The 16,582-nt window shown below is 42.9% G+C and overlaps 2 protein-coding genes across 4 annotated transcripts; one reads left to right on the top strand and one right to left on the bottom strand.

The window, feature by feature from the left end:
• Positions 1-9: 9 nt before the first annotated feature.
• BRIX1 (BRX1, biogenesis of ribosomes) lies at positions 10-9,053 on the bottom strand. The gene is made up of 9 exons (XM_006090162.3): positions 8,725-9,053; positions 6,040-6,151; positions 4,552-4,595; positions 2,080-2,150; positions 1,749-1,798; positions 1,583-1,656; positions 1,373-1,423; positions 1,131-1,232; positions 10-158 (listed from the first exon to the last, which is right to left on the bottom strand). Exons 1-9 carry the CDS (start codon positions 8,881-8,883, stop codon positions 12-14), a joined length of 810 nt encoding a protein of 269 aa, XP_006090224.1. The 5' UTR covers positions 8,884-9,053; the 3' UTR covers positions 10-11.
• Positions 9,054-9,058: 5 nt separating this feature from the next.
• On the top strand, positions 9,059-15,933 carry RAD1 (RAD1 checkpoint DNA exonuclease). Of its 3 annotated transcripts, none has more exons than XM_014457023.2 (6): positions 9,059-9,176; positions 9,581-9,779; positions 11,274-11,382; positions 13,475-13,733; positions 14,421-14,519; positions 14,839-15,933. In XM_014457023.2, exons 2-6 carry the CDS (start codon positions 9,633-9,635, stop codon positions 15,020-15,022), a joined length of 798 nt encoding a protein of 265 aa, XP_014312509.2. In that variant the 5' UTR covers positions 9,059-9,176; positions 9,581-9,632; the 3' UTR covers positions 15,023-15,933. The 3 variants fall into 3 exon arrangements, with proteins under 3 accessions (XP_014312509.2, XP_023610737.1, XP_006090162.3); XM_023754969.1 differs by having other exon boundaries at positions 9,581-9,827; positions 13,508-13,733; XM_006090100.3 differs by having other exon boundaries at positions 9,581-9,827.
• Positions 15,934-16,582: the final 649 nt, after the last annotated feature.

The following is a 16,582-nucleotide window of genomic DNA, read 5'->3' as shown; positions in this document are numbered from 1 at the left end:
CATGAAAGACACTAACAAAAACAGCTTACCATGTTTGGTGACTGGTAGTGAGGATTTTCATATAAAGTTGGTCCTCCAAAACTTCCCTGGAAAATCTTTATGAGATTTAAGACGAAGCGAGGTCCTATTTCTACAAGAGCAGCATCTTCTTCTATGATCTTTAATAAAAAGAAAACATTTCATTTTGGTTTGGATATACTATTCCTAAAAGGTATATTGGCAAGAACCTCACTACAAATGAGCCTAAAAAACTGAAAATAAAAATTAAGGTAGAGGTGAAACCCGGCAAGTGCCAAACCATCAGCATTTCCTGAAATATATTAGTTACAGTAGTTATCAGGAAAAAATATAAAGGCTTTTAAGTATTCTTTTAAAACTGAGAAATTTAAATTTGGTTCATATCCTGCTTCTCACAAAGCATGCATCCTGGAAAACCATTGGTTAAATGTTTTTAAAACTGCGATTACTGTAACAAAATGTATTGAAGCACACTACAGGGGACCCTTTAAAAACTGTAATCAAGCCCTAAGTTGTTTTTATAAACCTAATCAAATGAAGTTAAAGGTATATAAAAGTATAGTACAGGGTCAAATTTATTTTTGAATGGCTACTGATTGAGGCCACTTCTGAACTACAAATATTAACACTGTATATTGTTTCAGATATGTCTGCCCTCAGAGGTTAGGGAGTATGTTGAGCTCCCTTTGCAAGGTACCCGATATAACAACCCATGAAGAGCCCAGTGCTTCACATGCTGCCTGAAACCTTGGATGTTTTTCCACCTCCCCACCTCTCTGAAGATTTATTATTATCCTGCCAAATTCCTTCTTCAAGATTTTCAGAATCACCTCTCCTCCTGAATGAGTCACCGTGTGACTCACCTAATAGTTCTCATTAAATGCCTTCTATAGAAGTTGTTTTTCTAAGTTTTAACCCTACCCCACGGAGATTCTAACTCCGCTTACATTTTACTGTGTCCTTTATAGCACCTAGCACAAATTTAGAACTCAATTGCTTCTCGGATCTTCAGACTATCTCCTTTTAAAAAAACTAAGTATATGGTCAATATGTAGTGGTATTGTTTGTCCTAATTTATTTCAAAATATAATTAAAAATTAATTAAAGCTAACCTGAAAGTTCCGAAACCATATCCTATTATCCAAAACAGTGAAAGTAAATACGTGGTCCACAAATGGTTGGCTTTTGGGATGGTAGCGTGGTGTACTAAAGATCTAGTGGGGAAAAAAAAAAAGAGTATGTTAGTTCCTTATTCTACGATCCAACATGTTTTAGTTTTAGATCGCTGAGTTAAGAAAAAGTCCAAAGGAAGACACCGATGTATAAAATATTACCAAAGGTACTTTCTACTTACCTGAATTAAGAGTTCTTTTAGCAAAGCATAATGTGGTAATTCATCAAAAGCCTGTAAAAATAAAGTGAGCATATTAATCGTCAATAGCAAAGTGCTTTGTTTAAAACTGTTTTATGTTCACTAAACTGAATTATACAACTAACTATAACCTCGAGAAACCACCACGCAGAGTAAAAAGTTAAGACTTCTTACACTAACTGCAAAACTTACAGGGTCAAAAGACAAAAGGGGCCGAGAACCTTTCAAACAGTTTCCAGTCATCTTTAGTTCAGCAAGGGTATGAACTAGAAAAGATTATATTAATAAGAAAAATAGTTATAATTTTGGCACAATTATTCCAAACGTTTTTCAATGTTCTCATAAAATTTTAACTTACTATTTTGAACTAGGAATTTAGCAGATGGTCCATGAGGTGAATTTGAAAGCCTGAAAAATAGGAAGGAAGCCTTTTAATTAGAAACTAGAATGTAGCAAATGTTTACTTTGTGTTTATAGTTAAAAAGATACTATAATGTGCTCATAACATTCATATATTTAATTTTTTTGAAGGTTTCAACTTTTGTGAAATTAAATGAGTTCACTTCATCCCCTGGCCCTGTCTTTTTACAAAAAAAAAAAAAGCCTGAAAGGCGTCTGTAAGAGGTACAAAGAATAAATCCATTTAAAGAACAAGTTCCACACCAATGTTACATAATACATTCTCTTACCACATATAGAGATCTTGTTTCTTCTTAGCTTCAAAATAGATACATTTATTGCAGTTTTTCATCTCACAAACCTAAATGGAGCAAAGTATAAAGAAATGAAGTAGATAAAATGAGATCTACAGCAACTCAATGCAATTAATACCAATACTCTTTCAAAAAACTTAAGCAAATTAATGAGCTACAAAGGTCTAAATCTAGTAATTGTATTTACTCACATAAAGAAACCTTTTCAATTCCTCTGGGTATTCTGCCCAAGGTAAACTCGACTCTCTGCCTGCCTCTGGTGTAAACATCTCCGCTTTTGGCCCCAGCATTTTAAAGTAAACGGGCCTCACTTCTGCCTGCTGGGAACCTCTTCTTCTGACCAGTCATGTACAAGCTACGAAGACTGAAAACAGATGCCCTAGGGGTACTGCACACTATAATGAGCATCACTACTCATAGGAAAAAACAGTCCTTATGGAACCAAACACATACTTTGTAATGGTAATTCTGATTTTTAACTCTTTCATTTTTTTAATTTTAAGATCAAGGTTTACAGAGTCACACTTGAGAAATATACAAAAGCAAACAGGAATAAAGTCCTGTAGTATTGTAGTACTAATTCATAAACTCTAAACTTTAAACCTAACAACTTAGAAAGTTCATAGGTGCAATGCTTTTCTTTCTGGTCTTGGAATGAACCCGGCAACACTACGCTACCATTTCCCAGTCCAACCTGAGCTGCAGGAAACCCAGGCCCTGCTTTAGTCTCCTGTATTCACTACTATTCTAAGGCTCTGCATTGCCTGCCGCCACCCCCCCCCAGGTTGCGATTCCACCCCCAATCACGCACAGGGTAGGGCTGATTTGGGGGTTGGGGCGCCGCACCCTGTCACGCGCTGATCCGGTGCCAGGAGGTCTCACGGTTCCGCTGATCCCGGTGCTGGGAGGCATATTACCCTTTTACTATATAGGATAGAGGCCTGGGGGCCGGCTGGTTTGCCCTGAAGGGTGTCCTGGATCAGGGTGGGGGTCCCCACTGGGGTGCCTGGCCAGCCTTGGTGAGGGGCTGATGGCTGTTTGCAGCTGGTCACACACCCTTCAGGGTGGGGGTCCCCACTGGGGTGCCTGGCCAGTCTGGGTGAGGAGCTGAGGGCTGCTTTCAGTCTGGCAGTTGACTGAAGCTCCCAACCGCTTTTTTTCTTTCATTTTTTTAAATTCTGGGCCAGCTTTAGCTCTGGCTCTAGCTCTGAGGCTTCCGCTGCTGAAAGCAGGTATCTTGTCTGTTTGCGTTCTATAATCGAAACAATGTATAACTCCAGCTCTGAGATCCCAGCTGGCTGAAAGCTGGTTTCTGGGGTTTTGTTTAGCTTCTATATTTGTTACAATGTTTCTTAGAGTTGCAGCTCAGAGGCTGGCAAGTCAGGCGGGGAACGTTGGAGTCTGCAGTCACTGGAGCAAGCAAGCCTCCTGTTCGCTTCAGTGCATGGCTGCCGGCCGCCATCTTGGCTGACAGTTAATTTGCATAAGGATATGCTGATTAGCCAATGGGAAGGGTAGCGGTCGTACGCTAATTACCATGTTTCTCTTTTATTAGTGTAGATTTCTGTGGTTCGGCTCTGTAAAATCACCCAGGGATTGGTGAAAAACAGAAGTGTACAAACCCTATTTTAATTTGAATTAAACTTCAACATCTTGAAGGTTTACAGAGTCACACTTGAGAAATATACAAAAGCAAACAGGAATAAAGTCCTATAGTATTGTAGTACTAATTCATAAACTCTAAACTTTAAACCTAACAACTTAGAAAGTTCATAGGTGCAATGCTTTTCTTTCTGGTCTTGGAATGAACCCGGCAACACTACGCTGACCATTTCCCAGTCCAACCTCAGCTGCGGGAAACCCAGGCCCTGCTTTAGTCTCCTGTATTCACTACTATTCTAAGGCTCTGCATGGCCTGCCCCCCCCCGCCCCCCCCCCCCCACCGGAGCAGGGAAGCTCCACGGTGACAAGGGGGCTGTTTCCACAGCACCTAATGCCATGACCTAGCACAGGTTCAACAATGTGTGCTGAATGGATCAAAAACCTAACAGCTAAAGAAAAGTATCTTTAAAAAATTCTTCTAAGTTTTAACCTCATTACTACTTTGTAGTATCTTAAGAGCAAGTACGACATAAATCACTCTACTTAACACTGGCAAAAAGCTTTCTACAATGTGGGGTTTTAAAAATACTTTTATCTTATACATGTTGACTGATAATTCTGTATGTGTACCCAAGTATGATAAAGAGAAGAATGACCAAGAAATAATACAGAAGCACTAAACTATAAGACGTAGACAGTGAGTACTATTAACAATGTAGAAGGTAGATTATTGAAGATTTAATAAAATCTGAGTATCTTTTATAAAGCAATGTAAAAGTCATTGAATAATTGACTTCCTAAATAGTGTTCCCAGAATATTTTACTTTAATTACTTTCTAAAATTACCTCATTAATCACAAATAACTTATCTTTACGATCCATTTTAGTATCTATAAAAAGAAAAAAAGAAAAAGCAAGTAAATACAAGATTTCTAAGCACCTTCAATCAAATCACACATGCTTTCTAGAAAATTATTTCTAAAGTGTCTTTGTAATCTTCACTTCAATGCAATTTTGTCAATATTCAACATGATTAGATCTGAAAACACATGACCTCTTGAAAATCTTGATTCTTTTTAAACGTGAAAATGAGTAATGAGCCCTGGCCAGGTGGCTGGATTGGCTGGAATGTCATCCTGTGCACCAAAAGGCAATGTGTTTGACTCAGGCTCAGGGCCCATGCAGGAGGCAACCAACTGATGTTTTTCTCTCACATCAATGTCTGTCTGTCTGTCTGTCTCTCTCTCTCCTCTCTTTAAAAAAAAGTAATTAAAAGTAGTCCACGAGAATTATAAACAATGATCTAAGCAGTGTTTCCTCAGACTTTATGTATTCTGTGAATCCCTTTCAAAAGTAAAAAAATTCTCACAACTGAACATCATGTTCTAGGACTCCAGTTTACAAAACACTCAAACTAAAATTTGAAGTAATGAAAATTTCTTTTAAATATGAATCACAGTTGCTAAAGGAAACTAGTAAAACAAAGGATTTCATATTATCACAGGAAAAAAGAAAACCGATATAAATTAAAAAATTTTCTTATTAGTGTCAGAGATCTGAAGATGTAGTAGCAGATCCGAGTTCAAGAAACACTAATTAGTAAAGAAAGACCTAAGTTACTATCTAGAATCAACACAGACACAGAAATAGCTCCATGATGGCACTGGCCACAGTTCCAAACTTAAAAACTAGATGTTCTTCACCTGCCGGTAAGATACCTCAGTGCTAAAAAGATTAGCTGGACACTGAGGAGGAGGAGTCCCACCTAAAGGTGCCTGAAATCCTGCTCCAGGTCCATTAACCTGTAGATGAGGACAGCTGTGGTTTGCAATTTAATGCAGAAAGCAACACACGGCAGCCCTGAGTCATGTAAAGAACAAACCAGGAGGCTGAGAGCATTGCTATGGAGGCATTTCTCCTGGACCCTCAAGAATGTTCCAGGAATCAGGATCTTTGTTTAAGAAAGTGAAGAGAATCTAAAATAATAAAAGCGTAATATGCTCATTAGACCGAACGTCCTTCTTTTGGGACAAAACAGCAGCAGGCGGGCGGCACAGTGGGCAGGAGCCGCGGCAGAGGCGGGAGGGTGCCGGGGCCCAGGCCCTTGCACCAATTTCGTGCTTCAGGCCTATAGTGTTCAATAAAGTTTGCAAAGAATTCCTGACAAAATGTTAACTGGAAAAATCTTGGCACTGAAAAAGATATACTTTTGAGAAAAGAGTACTGGTTCTTGACCTCACAAGATTGAAAAACTGATGTGTGACTTGAACTGGAAATATATAAATATGCACTTTTGTGAACATAAAATTATAAGTACATATAACATAAAGGCACCTGCTTTAGAATGAGGCATCAACATTCTTAAGTCTTGCATTAAATGTCTTGTTCTGAAATTTATTCCTCTGGAAGAAAAGATGAGAATCCGTTCCTTATTTTTCCACTTGCCCTAAAGAAAAATAAAATGTTAAAAGATTTTTAAATCTCAGAGTGAGCCTACCTTGTTTGTTTGTTTAAAGTGTCCAAGTAGCAAGCCAACAATCCTGACCAAAACTTTAATTCAACCTCTCAGTAGCATTCAGACCTCAACTGCCACCCAGAAATCCTCTCCTTGGCTTCCTTCCCTTGTTTTCCTTCAGTGCCTCCAATTCCTCCTCCTGACTCGATTCTTTCTTAGCCTCTTTTACTTCTGTCTCCCCAGGAGAGTTCTCATAATCATTCACAGCACGAGCTGTCAACTCTACAAAAGGGTAAAGAACTCCGTCCAGTCCTACTAATCTCAAACTCAATTCTAGAATGCTAAATCTCAGATCTGGTCAATTCCCATGTTCTTTCTTTTTCTGATGATGTCACCACCATCTCAGTCCCCCAGGCTTTGAATCCTCCTTGCCCTTATTCTTTCATCTCACAAGCACTACCAACTGCTGTCAATTTCCTTTGCAACAGCTCTTAATCCTTTCCTACACCCACTGCACTCCTTCAGACCCTCATAGTCCTATTCCTACTGCTAATCTCCTAACTGGCTAGCCTTCCTGGCCAGGAGCCCCTCCAATAGACGTGGCTGACAGCACCAGCTTAACCTTAAAGCTCAGCTCCCATCATCCTACCTCCTAGGTTTTTCTAGACAAAGTCCAAAATGGCAAAGCTTTCCAGTGGATTCTAAAACGCATTTATATTTTCACCTCATATTATCCCAAATCAACCCTACACTTTAGCCAATCGGGTTCTACTTTTTTTTTTTTTTTTTTTGAGAGTGCGTTTATTAAAGCTGTGGAGTAAAAGAAGGAAGGGCTTAAGATAGACGAAGCACCGGGAGAGACTAGGTGGAAATGCTTTGGCTCTAGAGAAACATTACGGGGAAAATATGAGCCGAGGTGGGCCTATGTGAGCTCACAGCCAGGGTCAGAGAAGGGGCCTTGAGACAGGTTCGGGGGTTGGCCCGGGATGAGCTGTTGCTGCCCACTGCTCCCCTGGTTCAAGTCCCAGGGGGTCCCTTACAGTTCAGGAGATGTGTGCCTGTGGGGTGGGGTGGGGAGGGGAAGGAAGGGAGCAGGTGTGCGCCTGGAGAAAGAGCACCTGGGTTAGTTGTTTTAATCCTCAGCGTTTCCCACACTTCAACACCCCTGATCAGTTTTCTCTTTCTCTCCCTTGTATAGTTCCCTCTCATTTCTGAGTATCAGAATTCTGCCCTTACTTTGAGATCCAGCTCAAAGGCTAAATAATTCCTTTACGATCTCTTACCCTATATTATCCTCGGGTAAAAGTAACCTCTATCGTCTGTCTTTCAACGGCATTTTTCAAATCAAGACTCACTGATACCAGATTTCATATCAGATCTCTGCGACTATCATACTCTTTCTTGGTCCTTATGGAAGAATGAGAGCACTAACATTTACTGAAAATATACTACATTCTTCACAACAAAAAAGGTGATCACATTTCCTTCCTCTGAATAGGCAGAAGAGAAAGAGTCCGGGATTTCACTGTTAATGAATGACAAGGCTAGAACGTAAACTCGTCTCTCATTCCTCGGAGCTAACTCCCTCCCCAGTGCCTGCCCCTGCACCATAGAGGGCCACCTTCTTACCACTGATTAGGTACTAATCACATGACCGCTTGAAAATCTCATTACTCTTTAGGGTACACGCTAAGCTGGGGGGCACGGGAATTAACCAATCAAAAGCACTTCCTGTCTGCACAGTCTGCGATCTAGCGGCTCACTTCCTTTAGAATAAAAACCACCAACTCAAATGAATTCTTTCTTGGGTCTCTTTCTAAACTCCAACGGTTCGGGGAGAAAGGAAGAGGTCGCGGTCCAGTGCTGCCATCCCAAGGCCGGGAAACCGGACTCCGTACAGCGCCCGTCCCGTTGGCTGTTGAATAAGTAAATCCCACCTTCTACCCTCGCTGCCGCCGGTTACCCCTCGAGCTAAACACCCGACAGGTCGGCGCCGGCCGGGGCTCCGCTGGTCCGAGCATCGTCCCGACCCCAAAGGGGTGGCGGCTCCCTTCCTGACGGGAAGCCGTAAGGGGTCTATGTTTTCCTCACATCGCTGTTTCTCTCTCTTCCGAACAATCAACAAACATCCTCGGGTGAGGATTTAAAAAAAAAACGAATTCCCAGTCCCAAGGACAGTACTTTTCAAAGCACCACATAAGCTTCAGGACCCCAGCCGCTGGCTATGGCAGACATGGGAAGACTAGTGACTGTTCAGGGATATAGCCAACATCTCGAAACAACTTTAAGGGGGGACGGGGGGGCTAGAAAACAGAACCGGAACCGAGTGCTCCCGAAATCGATTTCCCGCGAGCCCGCACGGTCGCTCGGCCGGACGCCTCCCGGGGGCAGCCTCGTGCACGAGGGTTAGATGGGAACGCGGTGGCCGGTGCGGCCGGGAGAGCTGACACCCAGCTCCCGCAACACAGAGCCACTCGGAAGCCCGCACGGCCGTGGTTGGGTCGGTGACCCAGGTGGAGACGCCGGCCGCCGGCCGCAGGGGAAACCCGGGGGCAGCCCTCTACCTTGCAAACGGGGCCTGGGATGCGATTCCTGTCTTCTTCCTCCGCCTCCTCTGCCTTGTCGCGCGGCTTCGCTGGAGGCCTGGCATCTTTTCCGCTCTTTCTCGGCCTCTTCGCCGGGACCGCCAGGCCTCCACGCCGCTTCCTCTTGGTGGCCGCCATCTTGCCGCGCCACCCCCGCTCTGGGCCTTCCTTCCGGCAGTGCCGCTCGCGCCCCTTTCCCGTCTCTATGGTCCCGCGCGCTCGGCTCTGGGTCCTCCGCCAGCCTTTGGCGCCTCCTTCCGGTCGCCTCTCTAGGCCGCGCCCAGCTCTATGGTGACGGTGGCCGAGACGGCCCGGCGGTCTGAAAGCCGTGGCGGGAGCGGGTCCACTTCCTCCCCGTTTCCCCGGGAGCTGCACCTCGCCTACCCATTGACCTGGGAGAGGATCCCAGGCGTCCCGACCCCACCGCGAAGGTACGGTTTCCGCGCCTGGGACCCGGGGAAGTGAGCAGATGCCCCCCGTCCCCTCCATCCCCCCGCGGCGGGCTGGGGAGTCGAGTTGCCTGGGACTCAAGGGGGGTCCTCTGAGAAATCGGGGCCTGTCCCCCCCGGGGCCGGGCGCCGGGCAGCTCAGACCGACTCGGTGGGGATCCTTGGCCCCGGTTCGACGTGGCGAACCTGGCCGTAAGAGCTGTTACCGGTTACCTATTTTCACGATTCACAACTTTTCGTGTATTAATGTCCTCTTACCTTAGACGAGGGAGCCGTCCGGCACTTCCCCCCAGTCACAGAGGCGGTGGGGTGCAGCCCCCCACCCCCGGCGCAGCGGCGGCCGCGGGGGGTCGCGCCGGCGTTGACGGGTCTTGCGGGTCCCCCAGGTGCTGCGGGGCCCCCCGGGAGCAGGTGCGGGAGCAGGTGCGGCGCCAGACGATGCCCCTCGTCGGCCAGCGGGTCCCAGACGACGGCGGCTGCAGCCTGGTGGCCAGCCTGGACAACGTGAGGAACCTCTCCACGGTCCTGAAGGCCATTCATTTCCGGGATCACGCCACCTGCTTCGCCACTAAAAATGGCATCAAGGTGACGGTGGAAAATGCGAAGTGTGTGCAGGCGAATGCTTTCATCCAGGTAGGTCCGTGGACAGCTCCGAGCCGGTGCCGTGGATACGCCGCGCCCAGTTCCATGAACCCCAAGGCTTTGGCGGACGTCATCGAAGCTGGAAAACAGCAGGGCGTTTGTTTGGCGTTTTTGTTTTTTTCTCTCCGTTACAAATTCTTTCCCCCGTGTTTTACAGAGATAATGGTTAAAGCTAATAATGTCCAAGGTTTATTAAGAGTCCAAGCACTCTTGTGAGTGTTTTCTATATTGAACTCGTCTAATCCTGACAATGGTCCTGTGAGGTGGGCTGCTATTCCCATGTTACGTATGTGGACACTGAGGCGCAGCTTAAGTGCGTGGCCACCAGTCCCGTAGCTTGCAGGCGGCTGAGCTGGGATGGGAACCCAGAACATTAGTTTGCAGAGCGTGTACTCTGTACCACTAGTTCCCTTATTAAAAACTAGTTTTCCCTTTTCTTGGTTATAATGTAACGTATTTGTTCTTACAAAGTTACATCTGTATGGTTCAGATTTCAGATTTAATTGAGCATGTTTTTGAACACCTCAGTGCATAGTATGACTTCAGGGATAAATGAGACATGGTTCTTGTTCTCAAAAGAAATTGAAAACTGTCACCCATGCATTATCAAATTGTTTGGCAGTTTTCCAGGTGACCTTAGCCGTATTGATGGCTCCAAGAAGGAGACTGGAGAATCACGTGGGGGATAGTTTAGATCCAAGAAACTAGATGAAGTGTTGCATGGACCTAAATCCCCGTTATACCGTTAACTATTGACTAGTGCTATTTTTTTTTTTTAATTTTATTTTTAAATAAATCCACTTTTCTTTTTTTAATATTTTTATTGATTTTTTTTACAGAGAGGAAGGGAGAGGGATAGAGAGTTAGAAACATCGATGAGAGAGAAACATCGATCAGCTGCCTCCTGCACACTCCCTACTGGGTATGTGCCCGCAACCAAGGTATATGCCCTTGACTGGAATCGAACCTGGGACCCTTGAGTCCGCAGGCTGACGCTCTATCCACTGAGCCAAACCAGTTAGAGCTATTCTTTTTATATATATATATATTTTTATTGATTTCAGAGAAGAAGGGAGAGGGAGAGATAGAAACATCAATGATGAGAGAGAATCATTGATTGGCTGCCTCCTGCACGCCCCCTGCTGGGGATCCAGCCCGCAACCCAGGCATGTGCGGTTAACTGGAATCGAACCCAGGACCCTTCAGTCTGCAGGCTGATGCTCTATCCACTGAGCAAAACCAGCTAGGGCTTGACTAATGTTATTCTAATGGATGATAGTTGAAAAAGCTTAAGATGTGTTGATTGATAATCAGAAATTATTTTCATGGGGTTAGCATAATATTGTTTTTTTAAAAGCATAAAAGTGAAATCTAGAACCTTATGTGAGGTCTCATTCTTAAGTATACTTATTTTTTCATGTTTACTTTTTTTCATAGGCTGGAATATTTCAAGAGTTTAAAGTTCAGGAAGAGCCTGTTACTTTCCGAATTAATTTAACTGTCCTTTTAGACTGCTTATCTATTTTTGGATCAAGTCCTACACCAGGTGAACCATTTAATTCTCATTATAATAATTAACGATTTTTCTGGACATAGAATGGCCAGGAAACGTTATTAGAATATAAGTACTTCTAGGGAGCGGCTATAGGGTCAAGCCTGGGACTGACCGGTGGCAGGGCCACAAACAAGACCCAGCTTGAAGGGCAGAGCCCTCCTAGCATAATTAAGCTTAACCTTCTAGTCCTCCCTAGTTTCTTCCTAGGTAGCTAATGGGCTGTGGGAGGGGTAGCAAGTGCTGCCAAAACAAGTGAAACTCACAAGAACATTGTAAACTGTGTTGATGACTTCCTTTGTTTTGCTTTGTGTGCTCTGACTATAAAATAAAGCTTCGCCTTGCAGGCTGTGTCTCTCCGTGTCCTCATCCAGGCTCAGGAGATCCACCTAGCCCCAGCTGTATTCTCTTTGTCTGTCTGTCTGTCTTGAATCCTTCACCATCCCTCCTCAGGCTCACTGAACCTGGCCATGCTGGACTCGGTTCAAGTACTATCAGCATTTCTTTAGAAAATGAATTGCCAATTCATTTTTCAATGGTGACAATCATGGATTCTGACTTTTTATAGTATTAATAGAAAGTGTGCTTATGGTTCTTTTCATATTTGCAAAAGTATTTACATTCATCTTTTTTCAACTTACAAAGCTTTTAAATTTGAACTAGTGCTTGTTTCAGCAGCACATATATTAAATTTGAACTAACCAAAAGAAGACTTGAACTTGTCTTAATTGTCTTTAACATTTGTGAAATGTTTTATTTGCTTCTCTTCCCTAACTTGTCCAGAATTACAGTTAGTGGTAGAGAAAAATAGAAACCAATTCTCCTGACTCTCAGTTTAGTGCATTCAAAATGTTTTCCCTTTTCTCCCATTAACTCCTGTTTATAAATTGTCTATTTTCCTAAATGCTTTCCTTGAAAATATTTATGTTTTATTTGTTTAGGGATTTTTTTAAGAATAGGGAATTTGGTTGCTATGGATATACTAGTAAAACTACAGGGAATTCCCAGAAGAATGATTTTATTTCATAAGAAAGGAATTGAGATTAACTAGGGAAAATTCAGTTATGATTCTCCAGAAAATATACTTTAATTTTATACTGACACTTCCATTGTTGTTAATTATACATTTTCTTTTTTTAATCCTCACCCGAGGATATTTTTTCATTGAATTTTAGAGAGAGGGAAAGACAGAAATATCGATGTGAGAGAAACACATGGATTGGTTGCCCGCTGCACGAGCCCTGACCAGGGCCGGGACAGCGGAGGAGCCTGTAACCTAGGTACATGTCCTTGGCCGGAATTGAACCCAGGACCCTTTGGTCCGCAGGCCAAGGCCCAAACTGGCTAGGGCATTCATTACATTTTTTAATGCAGCTGGTTTTTCATGAAAGCATCTGCCTTCCCCCCTTCCTCACTGTGGCCCTCCATCTTTCAGGAAGCTAAAGGAGCTGAGTGTCCTGTCATACCCTCTCTGTCTAATGGTTTGCAGTGTTAAAACCCTCACCTCCATGAACCATCCTCTCTTTTTCTCCCAATTTGATCTTAAAATTTTGGAAAATGTAAGAATGTCTCCCAAAAGAAAAGATTGGAAGGATCCTTAAAGTCAAGCACGTCAAACTCGTGGCCCGCGAGCTGAGAGTTGGACATGCTTGCTTATAGTGACTACACTGGCATTTAGTACCGATAATATCAACGCAACCCACTGTTGTACAAATTAGACCTTCAAGAAACAGCATGGTCTCTTCTGCAACAACTCTGTGACTTGCAGTATCAGACCATGTACTCTCCGTCCTGAAATTGTGTGTACATGTAATCAAGAAGGTATTTCGGAGGTGTTCTGCCAACCTGGAAAAGGATTTCAGAGTTACATTACACTTTGTTCCCAATTTTTTTGCAATTATGTTTGGAATTCGCTGATGACATTATGTACATCCGGAAAGATGTGATCCTTTCTAATAGAGACACACATTTATGCTAGAAATTGGGCAGGATAAAGTGTTCTTGAGGAGCTTTATGTGTCATTTGACAAAAACCTGAACCCAGAGGATTACAGCTAAGTCCAAAGTGTGATGCATTTCCATTGCAGGGAATTTAACCGCACTTCGAATGTGTTACCAAGGTTATGGTTGCCCCTTGATGCTATTTCTGGAAGAAGGAGGAGTGGTGACCGTCTGTAAAATCAATACCCAGGAGCCTGAGGAAACTCTGGATTTTGATTTCTGCAGCACCAATGTGATTAACAAAATTATTCTGCAGTCAGAGGGGCTCCGTGAAGCATTTTCCGAATTGGATATGACGAGTGAGGTCCTACAGATCACCATGTCTCCTGAGAAGCCTTATTTCAGGTACTTGCAGCTAATGTCCTTTACTCCTTCTTCCTATTTACACATTTGCTAAGGATGTAGGACTTACATAGAGTGTTATCCAGGGTCCTAGAATTTTCAGAACTTTAGCGAGCTTTTACTCTTCTCCCACACTTTTATTGATCAGGGCACTTAAGATCGGGAAAATTAACTCACTAGTTAATCTTCATAGCTGCAGAGTTAGGCAATGTTGGTTTCTAGATGAGTAGCTCGGTCTCCTACTTTAAAAACTAGTGGTCTTTTCATTGTTGTACTACTTAAACTGTTGTAGAAACAATGTCAGAATATTAATGAGTAAAGGGTTTTAAATATCTGCTTTAGAAGAACTGAAGGCCCCTCTCATGGCATTAGGTAGTTAAATATTTGGCTCAAGGTCTGTTAAAATATTAACCAAAATGCAAATCAGTGGAACCCTACTTAAACAGTGATATGAATTAAAATTCCAGGCACTTACTAGTAAACAGAGTATTTCAGAGGGTCCCCACCTATATGATCTCGCTCAGCATGGCCAGCTGGAAGGTTCCTGGTTGTCTTTCATCTCCGCTGTGGGAAATGATTCCGTGGTGGAGACCTGAATGCGCTTCTTAAGGCAGTGTCTTCTGTACTTGGATCCTGGTGTGGCTTACTGTTGGACCAATGAATAAATGACTTCCTCCTTTTCTACTGTAGGTTATCTACTTTTGGGAATGCAGGAAGCTCCCACCTTGACTATCCCAAAGATTCTGATTTGATGGAATCCTTTAATTGTAACGAAACCCAAGTTAACAGGTCAGTTCTGGTGATGAAGAGGTGGTAAAATACCAAATTTCTATTAAATAAATTTTTAAAATTTTTGAAAACTTTCAATCTGTTGAAAAAAGTGTAGTATTTTTAAAAAATGAACAGTAGGTTCTGGGTTTACTTGGGGATTTGGGGTTATAGTGGATGAAATTATTTTTAATGAGAAAATATTAGCAAATTGACTAAGTGTTGGATTTTATTGTATTTGCTACTTGGTAGTTGTTGGCTAACTTTTGTTCTTTTCTGGGAGTTCTGAGCACAGTTGGACGTGCGTCCAAATAACAGCTGTTTATTTACTCCTCTACAGATACAAGATCTCTTTACTGAAGCCCTCGACGAAGGCATTGGTCCTGTCGTGCAAGGTGTCTATTCGGACAGACAACCGAGGCTTCCTCTCGTTACAGTACATGATCAGGAATGAAGATGGACAGATATGTTTTGTGGAGTATTACTGCTGCCCTGATGAAGAAGTTCCTGATTCAGAATCTTAAGTACGACTGTGCACTGTGACATTTTATGTCGACATTCACAATAGGTCACATTCTCATTCTTATGATTTCATACTGCATTTCCCAAACGGAAGAGGCATGGAGGAGACTGGAGCAAGATCCCTGTGCCCTAAGTCACTGTGGAAGTAGATGTTTCTTGTAGTCACAGATGACCCAGTACTGGACTATCCTGTGGTCCTGTTTTTGGAACTCATAGGAATTATTATGAGCCATGATGAATAAATTATATTTTCTATTTAAGTAGGACATTTCAAAAGGCTGAAAATTTAAAGTTTGATGGAGCCATATGTGAAATGTTCTTTTATTTATTTATTAGAAAAAGCAAAGGCATATGGGTATTGCTTATTAGTTTGAATTCTGGAGAATATATCTTAGCATTGATTCTTAAAGGGCTATGCCCAGACCAGCACCATCAGCATCGCCTAGAAACTTGTCAAAAACTCTGCGAGTTGCCCAGCAAAGCAGGCCCCTAACTCTGGAAATCCTGATGTATGCCAAAGTTTGAGAGCCACTATGTGAAAGGATACTTAAAAAAAAAAGCATTTGATTACATTGAAGTGGTTGCTTTTCTTTGTGGTTTCTCCACAAACTTTCTGAAACTTAGGCATCACCAAACAAGTCTGAATATATGACTTATTTTTAAAGTATTTATTTTGAAGACATGAACAAGATACAAAACAGTCTTCAGAGTTAGAGGTTTTCTTGTTCTCCAAACTGTCCAGTATAGTGAGTCCTGCAGTGAGTACTTATTAATTCCTTCTATTTCCCTATAAGCGTTTCTCAACTAAACCAAGGTGGAGCAAGCCATTGCGTGATTTTGTATTTCTTGGGTAATTCACAATGAAATAATTTTGTGGGATGTAGCTATTTAATAAAGTATAATATTGAAATTATCTGACCTGTTTTCTAGTAGGAAAAAACACATCTAAAATGAAGTTTCTGTACCAGGCGACAACAGCTTCGTGTGTGTCGGTGGGAAGGCACCATTGATTGGCCTTTTGGGTGGGATGGTTCTTCATGGGGAAAAACTCATCCCACTGCAGGACTCATCTAGCCTCCCTGGTCCTGACCTACTAAGGCTGTCATTATGACCATCCTCCCCCCAAATAAAAGTGGCCCCTCCTATTGATGGTTGAGAACCACTAAATAATATTCACCACAACTGGAGGCTATATTTGGAATGCCATCCTTTAAAATGGGCCACACAGCATCCGGGAGATTGGTTTGGAGAGAATTGGAGCCAAGCACTTCAGAGAAAGGCCCCCCTGGACAGCTGTACGCACTGTCCCCAGACACATTCCCAGTCTGTATCGAGCCCAGGATGAGTATGCACCAGCTAACACGTCCCCCAGGGAATCTCAGCATGCCTGGCAGGTAGGCACAAAAGAAGTTGGAGTTTTGTAAAGTATAGTATGTGTTCAAGAAGGAAGTGAATAAATCTAAATGTCCAAATATTTTTTGTTTAGATAAACACCAAGAACAGAACAAATTAAAACATAATTCACGCGCCTAGATTGCAGGCTTGATATCCAGTAGGGGGTG

This window comes from Myotis lucifugus, unplaced genomic scaffold, assembly GCF_000147115.1.
Source record: "Myotis lucifugus unplaced genomic scaffold, Myoluc2.0 scaffold_68, whole genome shotgun sequence".
Classification (NCBI taxonomy): domain Eukaryota; kingdom Metazoa; phylum Chordata; class Mammalia; order Chiroptera; family Vespertilionidae; genus Myotis; species Myotis lucifugus.
The sequence above is the reverse complement of the archived record's forward strand: the minus strand, read 5'-3'. Positions and strand labels throughout refer to the sequence as shown.

What these genes read in the sequence shown, in the direction of transcription:
- BRIX1 (XM_006090162.3), bottom strand. Translation starts at nt 8,883, where the DNA reads ATGGCGGCCACCAAGAGGAAGCGGCGTGGAGGCCTGGCGGTCCCGGCG. An exon ending in GATGCCTCATTCTAAAGCAG is followed by an intron (nt 4,596 to 6,039) that starts GTGCCTTTATGT and finishes TTCTTTTTATAG; the next exon opens with ATACTAAAATGGATCGTAAA. An exon ending in TATGGTTTCGGAACTTTCAG is followed by an intron (nt 159 to 1,130) that starts GTTAGCTTTAAT and finishes TTTTTATTAAAG; the next exon opens with ATCATAGAAGAAGATGCTGC.
- RAD1 (XM_006090100.3), top strand. Translation starts at nt 9,633, where the DNA reads ATGCCCCTCGTCGGCCAGCGGGTCCCAGACGACGGCGGCTGCAGCCTG. An exon ending in AGGCGAATGCTTTCATCCAG is followed by an intron (nt 9,828 to 11,273) that starts GTAGGTCCGTGG and finishes TTTTTTTCATAG; the next exon opens with GCTGGAATATTTCAAGAGTT. An exon ending in CCTGAGAAGCCTTATTTCAG is followed by an intron (nt 13,734 to 14,420) that starts GTACTTGCAGCT and finishes TTTCTACTGTAG; the next exon opens with GTTATCTACTTTTGGGAATG.